The sequence below is a fragment of the Engystomops pustulosus genome, chromosome 6, assembly GCF_040894005.1.
Source record: "Engystomops pustulosus chromosome 6, aEngPut4.maternal, whole genome shotgun sequence".
Taxonomy (NCBI): domain Eukaryota; kingdom Metazoa; phylum Chordata; class Amphibia; order Anura; family Leptodactylidae; genus Engystomops; species Engystomops pustulosus.
The window spans coordinates 166,879,712-166,893,159 of NC_092416.1; the positions used below are offsets into that span (position 1 = coordinate 166,879,712).

The 13,448-nt window shown below is 47.5% G+C and overlaps 1 protein-coding gene across 3 annotated transcripts; it reads left to right on the forward strand.

Moving 5' to 3' along the window:
• The first annotated feature begins 2,745 nt into the window (after positions 1-2,745).
• MAFG (MAF bZIP transcription factor G) lies at positions 2,746-11,227 on the forward strand. 3 transcript variants are annotated; one of them, XM_072112238.1, is made up of 3 exons: positions 2,746-3,017; positions 5,361-5,424; positions 7,414-11,227. In XM_072112238.1, exons 2-3 carry the CDS (start codon positions 5,386-5,388, stop codon positions 7,864-7,866), a joined length of 492 nt encoding a protein of 163 aa, XP_071968339.1. In that variant the 5' UTR covers positions 2,746-3,017; positions 5,361-5,385; the 3' UTR covers positions 7,867-11,227. The 3 variants fall into 3 exon arrangements, with proteins under 3 accessions (XP_071968339.1, XP_071968337.1, XP_071968338.1); XM_072112236.1 differs by having other exon boundaries at positions 2,746-2,994; XM_072112237.1 differs by lacking the exon at positions 2,746-3,017 and adding an exon at positions 5,215-5,290.
• The last annotated feature ends 2,221 nt before the right edge of the window (positions 11,228-13,448 follow it).

A 13,448-nucleotide genomic window follows, 5' to 3' on the forward strand; every position in this document is an offset into this window, starting at 1 on the left:
AGATTATACACACATACAGCGCTGCCGCGTACAGATTATACACACATACAGCGCTGCCGCGTACAGATTATACACACACACACAGCTCTGCCGCGTACAGATTATACACACACACACAGCTCTGCCGCGTACAGATTATACACACACACAGCTCTGCCGCGTACAGATTATACACACACACAGCTCTGCCGCTTACAGATTATTTACACACAGAGCGCTGCCGCGTACAGATTATACACACAGCGCTGCCACGTACAGATTATACACACACACAGCTCTGCCGCGTACAGATTATACACACACACAGCTCTGCCGCGTACAGATTATACACACACACAGCTCTGCCGCTTACAGATTATACACACACACAGCTCTGCCGCTTACAGATTATACACACACACAGCGCTGCCGCATAAAGATTATACACACACACAGCGCTGCCGCATACAGATTATATACACATAAAGCTCTGCCGCATACAGATTATATACACATACAGCTCTGCCGCATACAGATTATATACACATAAAGCGCTGCCGCATACAGATTATATACACATACAGCGCTGCCGCATACAGATTATATACACATACAGCGCTGCCGCAAACAGATTATATACACATACAGAGCTGTGCATACAGATTATATACACATAAAGCTCTGCCGCATACAGATTATACACACATAAAGCGCTGCCGCATACAGATTATACACACATACAGCTCTGCCGCATACAGATTATACACACATACAGCGCTGTGCATACAGATTATACACACATACAGCGCTGCCGCAAACAGATTATATACACATACAGCGCTGCCGCATACAGATATATAATCTGTATGCACATAAAGCGCTGCCTCGTACAGATTATATACACATAAAGCGCTGCCTCGTACAGATTATACACACATACAGCGCTGCCGCGTACAGATTATACACACATACAGCGCTGCCGCGTACAGATTATACACACATACAGCGCTGCCGCGTACAGATTATACACACATACAGCGCTGCCGCGTACAGATTATACACACATACAGCGCTGCCGCGTACAGATTATACACACATACAGCGCTGCCGCGTACAGATTATACACACATACAGCGCTGCCGCGTACAGATTATACACACATACAGCGCTGCCGCGTACAGATTATACACACATACAGCGCTGCCGCGTACAGATTATACACACATACAGCGCTGCCGCGTACAGATTATACACACATACAGCGCTGCCGCGTACAGATTATACACACATACAGCGCTGCCGCGTACAGATTATACACACATACAGCGCTGCCGCGTACAGATTATACACACATACAGCGCTGCCGCGTACAGATTATACACACATACAGCGCTGCCGCGTACAGATTATACACACATACAGCGCTGCCGCGTACAGATTATACACACATACAGCGCTGCCGCGTACAGATTATACACACATACAGCGCTGCCGCGTACAGATTATACACACATACAGCGCTGCCGCGTACAGATTATACACACACACAGCGCTGCCGCGTACAGATTATTTACACATACAGCGCTGCCGCGTACAGATTATACACACAGCGCTGCCACGTACAGATTATACACACACACAGCTCTGCCGCTTACAGATTATTTACACATAGAGCGCTGCCGCGTACAGATTATACACACAGCGCTGCCACGTACAGATTATACACACACACAGCTCTGCCGCGTACAGATTATACACACACACAGCTCTGCCGCTTACAGATTATACACACACACAGCTCTGCCGCTTACAGATTATACACACACACAGCGCTGCCGCTTACAGATTATACACACACACAGCGCTGCCGCATAAAGATTATACACACACACAGCGCTGCCGCATAAAGATTATACACACACACAGCGCTGCCGCATACAGATTATATACACATACAGCGCTGCCGCATACAGATTATATACACATACAGCGCTGCCGCATACAGATTATATACACATACAGCGCTGCCGCATACAGATTATATACACATACAGCGCTGCCGCAAACAGATTATATACACATACAGAGCTGTGCATACAGATTATATACACATAAAGCTCTGCCGCATACAGATTATATACACATAAAGCGCTGCCGCATACAGATTATATACACATACAGCTCTGCCGCATACAGATTATATACACATACAGCTCTGCCGCATACAGATTATACACACATACAGCGCTGCCGCAAACAGATTATATACACATACAGCGCTGCCGCATACAGATTATATACACATAAAGCGCTGCCTCATACAGATTATATACACATAAAGCGCTGCCTCATACAGATTATATACACATACAGCTCTGCCGCATACAGATTATATACACATACAGCGCTGTGCAGATTATACACACATACAGCGCTGCCGCATACAGATTATACACACATGCAGCGCTGTGCATACAGATTATACACACATACAGCGCTGCCGCATACAGATTATACACACATGCAGCGCTGTGCATACAGATTATACACACATGCAGCGCTGTGCATACAGATTATATACACATACAGCGCTGCCGCATACAGATTATACACACATACAGCGCTGTAAATACACTGTAGTGCAGAGCTTTATTGAAACCTTATTGCACACACGTCCATGCTGCACCGTCCACCTGTCTATGTTGTGTGAACACTTAGTAAAGTACAGCCCAGCGCATGGCCCCTCCCCTTACATGTGACCGATCACATGACCATGACGTCACCCGGGGTCCTTTAACCCGCTAGGTTCCATCCTCCGCCGTGCTGTCAGTGTGCGGGGGCTCAAGTGACGGGGGTCCCGGAGCTGCGCGTCACGTGATCTACACCGGCCGTACCCGCTCCCTGGGGGGCTCCTACCCTGCACGATGTGTGACGTCACTGCAGCCGTGATGTCATGAGGAAGGAGAAAGGGCGGAGCTGTGACTGGCAGGTGCTCGCCGGGTCTGGCTGGGACAGGTGACTTGTCATGCTTGTGCCGGGTGTGTGTCATGTCCTGTGTGTTTCTAGATCTCCGTGCCCGCAAAAGTTACACATTCCTTGTGACATCTAACATTTCCACAGAAGGAGAGAGGGAAGTGGAGGGAAATCTGGAGACATTGTAACGAAGTATCAGCTCGGGGGAGGTCAGGCAGGATGCAAGTGTAGCGGACAGTCAGCTGTGAGCAGGTCGCGCTCTGCCCCTGTGTGAGGACTGAGATGCAATGTCATGATGCTGAGGACTGCGGTGTTTCCTCACTAGATGGCGCTACAGCACTAGTCACACCATAACACTGACTAACGTGACTGACGGCAGGATTGGGGTCCAGCGCCTCTACTCCGGTGCTCCCTGCTCCTCCAGCACCTCTACTCCGGTGCTCCCTGCTCCTCCAGCGCCTCTACTCAGGTGCTCCCTGCTCCTCCAGCGCCTCTACTCAGGTGCTCCCTGCTCCTCCAGCGCCACTACTCCGGTGCTCCCTGCTCCTCCAGCGCCACTACTCCGGTGCTCCCTGCTCCTCCAGCGCCACTACTCCGGTGCTCCCTGCTCCTCCAGCGCCACTACTCCGGTGCTCCCTGCTCCTCCAGCGCCTCTGCTCCCTGCTCCTCCAGTGCCACTACTCCGGTGCTCCCTGCTCCTCCAGCACCTCTACTCCGGTGCTCCCTGCTCCTCCAGCGCCTCTACTCCGGTGCTCCCTGCTCCTCCAGCGCGACTAGTCCGGTGCTCCCTGCTCCTCCAGCGCGACTAGTCCGGTGCTCCCTGCTCCTCCAGCGCGACTAGTCCGGTGCTCCCTGCTCCTCCAGCGCGACTAGTCCGGTGCTCCCTGCTCCTCCAGCGCGACTAGTCCGGTGCTCCCTGCTCCTCCAGCGCGACTAGTCCGGTGCTCCCTGCTCCTCCAGCGCGACTAGTCCGGTGCTCCCTGCTCCTCCAGCGCCACTACTCCGGTGCTCCCTGCTCCTCCAGCGCCACTACTCCGGTGCTCCCTGCTCCTCCAGCGCCACTACTCCGGTGCTCCCTGCTCCTCCAGCGCCACTACTCCGGTGCTCCCTGCTCCTCCAGCGCCACTACTCCGGTGCTCCCTGCTCCTCCAGCGCCACTACTCCGGTGCTCCCTGCTCCTCCAGCGCCACTACTCCGGTGCTCCCTGCTCCTCCAGCGCCACTACTCCGGTGCTCCCTGCTCCTCCAGCGCGACTAGTCCGGTGCTCCCTGCTCCTCCAGCGCCACTACTCCGGTGCTCCCTGCTCCTCCAGCGCGACTAGTCCGGTGCTCCCTGCTCCTCCAGCGCCTCTTCTCCGGTGCTCCCTGCTCCTCCAGCGCCTCTTCTCCGGTGCTCCCTGCTTCTCCAGCGCCACTACTCCGGTGCTCCCTGCTCCTCCAGCGCCTCTTCTCCGGTGCTCCCTGCTTCTCCAGCGCCACTACTCCGGTGCTCCCCTCTGATCTAACCCTGCTATTCCAGTGTTCCCCGCTGTTCTGTCACCACTACTCCCGGTTTTGGCCCCATTATCCTCCAGATATATCACATGGATCCGATGCTGCAGTAAATCCCCAATAATTTCTTAAATTAAAGATGACTCCCATATTCAGGCAGTTCTGACATATCCACATTTCGAATAATGTTCATATAGTGCAGCACCAAGTGGTTTTGGGGGTTGGTATTGTGGATCTGTTGGCAAATTATACAACAAAATCTACAATTTAAAAGGCAGAGGTTGACCTGCAGCAGACTTAAAGGGACATTGCAGGATTTTATTATTAATTTGGAATCAATATGAACTGGAGGGTGGGGATTTTACCTGGTTCCCCAGCTGCAGCATTCGGGAAAATGTGCACAGTGCCTCACATTGTACAGTGGCCATGCTTGGTATTACATCTATGACCTGGGAAGTAAAAGGGGAGATGAGTGGAGCGCTGCAGCCACTTCTGACTGGTGCCATGTGCTGGGCCCCCTCCAATCTGATATTGATCACCTATAGACAGTCAATAATACAACACCCCTTTAAAAATACATCTCAGCAGGTGATTTTCTGTGTGTCACATCGGCCTATAGGGGGCGTAGCTGTGTGGTGTGAGCGCGTCTGTGGGTATATACACACACAGGATACAGCGTGCTGCTCTCTGATACAGCGTTCTGCTGACTCAGCATGACTCGCCCGCTCCCTGCGCTCTCCCTCCCAGCTCATTTAGAAAGTTAGGTTCAGCAGGGATCGCAATTGGATTTGTCTCCTTTCAGTCGTAGGGTGAGGGATCAGGACCTGTGGGCACATGGACAGCACTAGGTGAGGGGGCGAGGCGGGCACGGAGCCGGGTTTGGAGGTGACACTAACGCGTTGCTTCCTCTCTTTGTAGTTTGCTGACACACGGTTCCCAGGGTATGACGACTCTCAGCAAGGGAAACAGCAAAGCTCTGAAGGTAAGGAGCGTCCAATGCTAACAGCTCCTGTCTTAAAGGGATCCTCTGGATATTACATACATTGGTGACACATTATTAAGAATTATTTGGTGTCATTAATGATAATAACATATCACACATTCTGCTTTCATAATTAATGGATTTTTCAGGACATTGATATCAGATCTGTGGATATCAGACACTTGGCATCCCGAAGAGAGCTCTTCCATGTCTTCACTGCTTACCAAGCACAGCGCCATACACTGTATAGTGGCTATACTTGGTAGTGCAGCTCAGCTCCATTCACTTCAGTGACACTAAGCTCCTTACAAAGCAGCCCATGACATTATTACCCCCGAGGATAACAGAGTTAAAAAATCAGCTGTGCCAGTGACTAATGCTTTGCTGGGTAGGTTACCCCACTTATAGTAAAAACTGCAAGATTAACAACACTTACTGGGGTAGTATGTCTCCCAGAGTTTTTTTATGTCAGTATTAAATTATATATAGAAATATGAGGAAAAGAGAGAATGAAATGTCCAGCTGCCTCCCCCAGTAATTAAAGCCCAAGCAGTCTCCACCAGTAATAAAATGTCCAGCAGCCTCCCCTCACTAATGTAATGTCCAGCAGCCCCCCCCCCCGCTAATGTAATGTCCAGCAGCCTCCCCCCGCTAATGTATTGCCCAGCAGTCTCCACCAGTAATAAAATGCCCAGCAGCCTCCCCTCACTAATGTAATGCCCAGCAGCAGCCCCTCGTTATATACAAAATATAAACTCTGTACATGCCTAAGGTGCTCCCTGCAGCTCTTCTTCTTTCTTGGGCTTCCTGTGTAACAGTGCTGGTAGAGACGGGTTCATGCACCTGCACACTATGAAGCCATCAGGCGGCGCTGTGTCATTATGTGTGCACAGGCAGAGTGCATGGACCTATCTCTACCCACGCGGCTACTCAGGAAGCCGAAAGATAAAAGATGCTGCCTGGAGCGCCCAAAAATTGTTCTAGGAAAAACCTAACTCTGCTTATACTCAAGTCTAAAATTAGGTGCCTCGTCTTATACTCGAGTATGTACAAACGAAAGCTCTGAAACAAAATAGAGATCCCATTCCAATACCTTTAGCTCATCGAGAGTCCCTCATTAGATTAATATTTTTTTTTTAAATTACCTATTTTAAAAAGTAATTGTATTACTTTAACCTTTTTGTACTTTAAATCCAAAGAAAAATCCTTATAGACCTGTTGTTTAGTGTTCCAAAATAAACATGTGTGTCCGATATACCAATAGTTGAGTCGGATAAGTCGTATAAGACCCCACTCAGTTGTTGTGTGTTACTTGAATGAAGCCGGAGTAGTCTACCCCAGCTTCTCTGCCCATGTGCCAGATGAGACAAATAGAAACGCTTGTTTTTTGGGTTTTTTGCAGTCATCGACGTAATAAATAGCGCTCAATAATTACACAAAACTGGACCTTAAGGACCTATGGGTAGTTTAGTGTCCCAAATTATATATTGCAGGTGGCCTTGGCTGCAAACTTCACCAAAAACCAATTCTGCATTCACTATTGTACTTTTGGCTGGCAACACAACATGTACAGTCTTAAAGGGGTTGATTTAAAGGACATCTTTCAGAAAAGCTCCAGACCATATTAGGCAGCAGCTCATTCTGTATGTGACAGGATTGGGAGAAGTGAAGCTATAATCCAGGTCTCCAGTTCTTGCAAGGTCTGCCTGAAGAGCTTTCTCTTCTCTGCCCTGTGATGCTGGACAGCCCCTTCCCCCCTTCTGCAAGTAGGAGCTGTATCAGGATTTGGTTGGATACTTACAGCAGTCTCTCAGAGCAGTGGGGAGGGGCTGTGGATCAGTTCATTGCAAAAAGCAGAAAGCTCTTCAAGCTGAAAGACCCACCCAGAGCACTTCAGGAGCTACAAACCTGGATTAATGGTTCTCTGCTCTGTACTACATACTCCAAGATATGATTACACATAATCATAACTCCCTCCATTTATTTTAGGTAAAGAGGGAGCCAGGGGAGAATGGCACCAGCCTTACAGATGAAGAACTGGTCACCATGTCTGTGCGGGAGCTGAATCAGCACCTTCGTGGTTTGTCCAAGGAAGAGATCATCCAACTGAAGCAACGACGCCGCACCCTTAAGAATCGTGGATATGCAGCCAGCTGCCGGGTGAAGCGGGTAACCCAAAAGGAGGAGCTGGAGAAGCAGAAGGCCGAGCTGCAGCAGGAGGTGGAGAAACTGGCCTCCGAGAACGCCAGCATGCGCCAGGAACTGGACTCTCTGAGGTCAAAGTATGAAGCTCTGCAGAACTTTGCCCGGACTGTAGCGAGGAATCCCATCAACCCTCCGAGAGGGCCGTACACCCCTGGCATGAGGCCTCTCATACCAGGGAAAGTAGCCACCACTAGTGTCATTACCATAGTGAAGTCTAAAACCGAGGCACATTCTTAGGGGTGTCACCAACCCGATGGCACCATTGACCTCCCAAAGCACAAGTACCCAAAGAATTCCTTAGCTGCCAAAGAGGTTTCTGGAGTTTCAGTAATGAAACGAAAGTCTCAGTAGAGAAAATGGCCTTTGGGTACTGTGGCAGGGAATGTGACTTTTTGGCTTTTGTGTCTTTGCAGCAGGGAGGAAAGTGACAAATGGTGGGAGGTCTCATACGACCCAGGCCAACTTTTGGCCGCCCTCCGCATATAACCAGCAGCTGTAGTCTTCACACTTGAAAGAGATGTGTCCGTGTTTGGAGTTTCCCGTCCTGTCGGTGTGTAAGTGTGACGTCCAGGTTGTGCTCCTCGTCCTTGGGTCAGTACTTGCAGTGGATACTTGAAGTCCGCGGTGTCGTGGCTCCGTCCTTACAGCGTGATGTCAGGTGGTTCTGCTTATTTGTGGACTAGTGACTGACGCCCTTGTGTGTTTGTGTGTGCCGTGTAGTTTGTGATTTCGGACTATGCTGGATTACTTGGTGATTTTGTGAGGTGCTGCGGCTGTCCTGTGTTGTCAGACTGTGTGTGTGTGTCTTCTCTCGTGGTCAGTGAGTGTCATGGTTTCTTCTTCTCGATGTGGTGGAATATTGTATGAAGTCGGTGGCTTTTCTGTGCCAAAAAACTATATGTCAGACTATGTTGATGGGAACAGCTATCTGTACTATAGGGGTATAAGCGCTGCAATTATTAATGAGATCCTATGTTACCCAATCCATAATTCGATGATGGATCAAAGCCTTCTCTATGAAAGACCTAAACACGATTATACAAGAGACCACCAAAGATTAGAAGCTTTGGCGAAGGGACCAATCTATTCTGAACTGAGCATGCCAGTGTATGGAGAGTGTGGAGGAATAGCTGACGACGGTCATTGGATATATATGACTTTGTTAAGCCTATCCGTTAATTTTTTTTTTTTTTTTTGTCCACAGCATAGCCCGAATGATAACTTACGGGCCCCACATAGACCACATCCGTGTTTTGTAGCTAAAAAGTTCTTATAAAGTTTATCTTTCTGACTTGTCCACAGTTCTGGTCGCTCTGGGCTCAGGTGTTTGGGTCAGTGCTGTGTTTTTGTTGCGTTGGTGAATAGTTGGGGTTGCATTAGTTTGTTGTAAGGTTTTATATAAAGTCCTACTGTCTCTAGTATCCAGTATGGAGATGGGTGCTCAACGTATCGGTATACAGCAGTTAGTGACATCACCGGAGAACTTGGTGATGTGGAAAATTCTTTATCATTTGCAAGGTAAAGATGTTAGTTCTGTATCTGAAGAGCATGTCAAAGCTGTGATCTGTCTTCTATCCAGAGCAGGTCTTCGATGTTTTATTGAAGAGGTTTTTCAGACTAAATACCTATACATAGAATAGATCCTAGATGGTCCTACAAACCACCCTTTTCTAAAATCAACTTTTATAATTTTGCTAATTACCCAGAAGGCCTGCGTGCTGTAGCTTCACGGGCTGCTACACTGTGCAGGAGCACTTCTCACCCTCCTACTGTGTGAGATTACAGCTTGCAGAGGGAGGGGTGAAGCTACAGCACAGAGGGCCTCTGGTAATGCCCCTTTTCCCCCAGAGCCCTTCTGACTCATTAGCATAATAATAAAAGTTGATTTTAGAAGGAAGGAGGCCATGGATAACCACAGTCCCGGTGCCTGGATCTATGAAGTGTCCCTGGTTTATCATGATGAATTCTCTTAGGGACCCAGCGTCCGATTACCTAAATTAAATATCCAAGGTTTGTTATAGATTTACGACAGATCAAACAAGAACCCCCCCCCTTCCCCCCACTTTCGCTTATTCATAGGATAGAGGGTGAGTTTTCAATCCCTGGGACCTCCAGTGATAACAGAGCTCACGAGTCTCCCATGTGAATAGAGCATTATTTAAAACATTATTTAAACATAAGTTGTATATTAATTTTGTATGAATATAGGACATCTTTAAATTTTACATTGTATCAATCAAGATTCCTATTTATTAGATAAAAAACTGTGATTATTATAGATTTATGAAGGAGTCAGAGTTGGAGGGGAGGGGGGGGATGACTTGACTACACAGCCTTGCGTGGTCCTTGAGAACATAGCAAATTTTTAGATAATTGAGTATAACGTATTCTACATAAATTGATTTGATAAGCTATATGGGTATATACAAACGATATCTGTATATACCCAAATGTCGCAATGTCCTCTGTATAAGAAAATTTGAGGGACCACATTTAGGATTTTGGATGTTGGGTTTCTCTTTAACAATAAAGGAATCTGAAAGTAACCCCCCCCCCCTCCTCCACTGAAACCCAAGCTTATCATCTCTGTTTGTGCTAACCCAATAAGTGTTCCGATCCCCCACAACACCCCCACAGGTGATATTCAGTATTACACTTTGTTCATGAAAATATAGGGATTGTCTGATTAATGCATGACCCGGACAGGTCCTCTAGAGACAAAAACTCTAAACAGATCATCTCTTAAAGGGGCTGTTTCAAGTTGATTGTTATCCTCTATCCACAGCACATCTGGTCAGTGGGGATCCAACCGATCACAACACCGGGGGTCCCATTCTCACAAATTGAATGAAGTGGTAGGTGGATTGTGCATCCTGACGTTCTCTTCAATACTATGGGAGTATTCAGTTACCGGTGACTAACAGTTAAAGGGAGTTCCGGAGATAGCCGAGTGCTATGCTCAGAAATTTCCAACACTCCTGTACTATTAAATTCAGTTGAGTGCAGGACCCCATACTTTCATGACGGGTGGGACTGCAACCAATCAGATTATTATACCCGATCCAATGGCTAGGGACAATCCCTGTAATATATGGATGAGTAGGTGGAGAATTTGGATCTGTGCTCGATCGTGTGTAGTAAAACGCATATCTTGAAATAACGGGGTGCAGCTTGTCCCCGCTCATTACATTCTCTGTCATACCGTGCAATGGTCTCACTGTGAAACTTAGGGTCTCCGCTCCTCACCGCAAGGCTTTTTTGTGGTGGCGTCTGCTGAGCCCACCTTCCTAAAAATCTGTGTCTTCTGAGTCACTGATGCAGGTTGTATCACACACATATATACCGGTATTTATTGCTAAATTATTGTAGCATTTGCATCTGTAAATAACGTGGAAAGTATATATGATGTTATTTATTCCTGTATATTTGGGATGTCCACTTCTGATCCGTGGTCTCCAGCTGTCCAGGAGGATTTGTCTGTATCTTGGACTGTCTGGTGGAGGGCTATGGCTGATCTGGGTGTCCCTCTGTTGTATATTATATATGTTTGATATAAGGTCTATTTTATATTGTATATTGCCAATAAACATCTTCTAAAGAGCTGCATTGGAGTCACATTAATTCAACGAAGGGGGAAATTAGAAAACCGTAAAGATTAGGTTGGCCAAAGATTTAACATTATTCTTCGCCACGTGACACGAATATATTGCAGAATAGCCAAATTGACGTCCCTACAACTTACCGTGGCTATGATTGGCCAGGAGGCCATGGGAACGTTGGGTCTGCTCTACTTACAATGTGTTACTCCAGAAGGTGAAATGTTGTGGGCACGCGGGGATCACAAAACCTTGGTCTTCTAAGGGTTAATGGCCAATTCATTCCTGTTATGAAGGAGAGAACAAGAAATCTGACTTCTTGGAGAGTTGAGGCTTTTTCTTGGCAAGAATGAAGATAAGGCTTTCCTTACAAAAATGGAAGAAATTTTGATAACTAAAGACATTGAGGAACGGGATGTACAGACTGAAGGTCAGGATCACCAGAAGAAGGATGACAATGGGAGCGGAGTCCTGACGTATTTCATTTGGAAATAGTGGTCTCTTATTTCTCCGAACTTGTCTTAAATACCCTGAATTGTCTTGTGATCTAGTTTGCATTCATTGTTCCCAAAGTTAAAAAAAAATCACCGAAAGTAACTACAATATATAGAATACACATCTGTGTAGCACAGTCCGTGTTTCAAGGTATACATTTTTAATGGAATGTTAATCCGTTCTGTTTGAAGCGTTGCAACACTAGGGACAGAGTTGTGAGAAGACAGCTCCGTCTACAATGTAGTGGCTGTATAGACTATTGCAGGTGAGCTCCCAAAGGGGGATGTGAGCAGCACCTGCAATAAGCCTGGATGACCTACATGCTATGGATGGCGCTGCTTTGGGCTTTGTCCTTGTGTAGCATCAAACACTATACTCAACCAGTGGGAGGTTAAGGCTTCCCTGGGCCCCGAGCTGCATAACGATTATAGGCCCTGCACTGATTTTGAATTTTAGGTAGGGGTGTCCCTATGAAGAATAATAACGGAGACCAGCATTAAAGGGAACTTACCACCACAAATCTACCTATAAAGGTAGATCAGGTGGTAGGTGGATCAATGGTACGTGAGGATAGCCCTTTTAAGGGCTAATCCTCACGTCGCAATTTTTTGGTAACCTTTATGAATTGTTTATGCTAATTTTATTATGCAGCTACTGGGGTGTGGAGTAGCCACATCTGAGGTTACACGAGGCGGCTACTCTACACCCCGGTAGCCTATTTTCTCCTCCTACTCACCATTTTCGGCACGCAGCTGCTCGTAGCTGCGCGCCCTCGTCCGACGATCCGGTAGTCTGCGCATGCGCAGAACAGCAGGCCCGCGCCTGCGCGGTCACTGCTCCGAAGCCGGGGCTGCACAGGCGTGGGCCTGCTGTTCTGCGCATGCGCAGACTGCCGGATTGTCGGATGAGGGCGCGCAGCTACGAGCAGCCGCGCGCCGAAGATGGTGAGTAGGAGGAGAAAATAGGCTACCGGGGCGTGGAGTAGCCGCCTCGTGTAACCTCAGATGTGGCTACTCCACACCCCAGTAGCTGCATAATAAAATTAGCATAAACGATTCATAAAAGTTACCAAAAAATTGCGGGGACGTGAGGATTAGCCCTTAAAAGGGCTATCCTCACGTCCCATTGATCCACCTACCACCCGATCTACCTTTATAGGTAGATTTGTGGTGGTAGGTGCCCTTTAAATGGAATCTTCTCTGCTTGCCACCATTTTCCAAAGACTAGAAGACGCAACAGCTTCCCTTTCATCAAGCCTACTTTATTAACAGCTATTAAAATAGCTATCTCTGAAGATTTATCAACACAAAAATTTTAGGTTCGCCATCATTATATCCACCTATCTTGCTCCCCTAGAGATCTCCATAATCCTCCGACAGTAGCCAATATAGTAACAGAACTCCCACAGTAGTCAATTTAGCCATGGTGCCAAATAGTAGCCATTGTGGTATAAACATAGTTGTTAATAAAGTAGGCTTGATGGAAGGGAAGCTTCTGTGACTCTAAGGGTGGTGGCAGACGTGCCGTCTTGGCTGCGTTTGTAAAAGCAAACGCAGACCAAGCCACACCCACCGCCAGTTAAACTGAACTTTTGCATCATGAACCGTAGATGCCCTTCTGACTTTTATTATGGATGCCACACCTGTTTTGGGAAATGGGTGAACGCGTAAAAAAAAAAAAAACATCCCCTTTCTCAGGTTACTCATTGTGCATTTTTGACAGTAGTAT

Bases quoted from the DNA above. Each gene is read 5' to 3' on its own strand.
- MAFG (XM_072112236.1), top strand. From the start codon at position 2,933: ATGAGGAAGGAGAAAGGGCGGAGCTGTGACTGGCAGGTGCTCGCCGGG. The intron at 2,995-5,360 runs GTGACTTGTCAT...CTCTCTTTGTAG, and splicing joins GCCGGGTCTGGCTGGGACAG to TTTGCTGACACACGGTTCCC. The intron at 5,425-7,413 runs GTAAGGAGCGTC...CATTTATTTTAG, and splicing joins GAAACAGCAAAGCTCTGAAG to GTAAAGAGGGAGCCAGGGGA.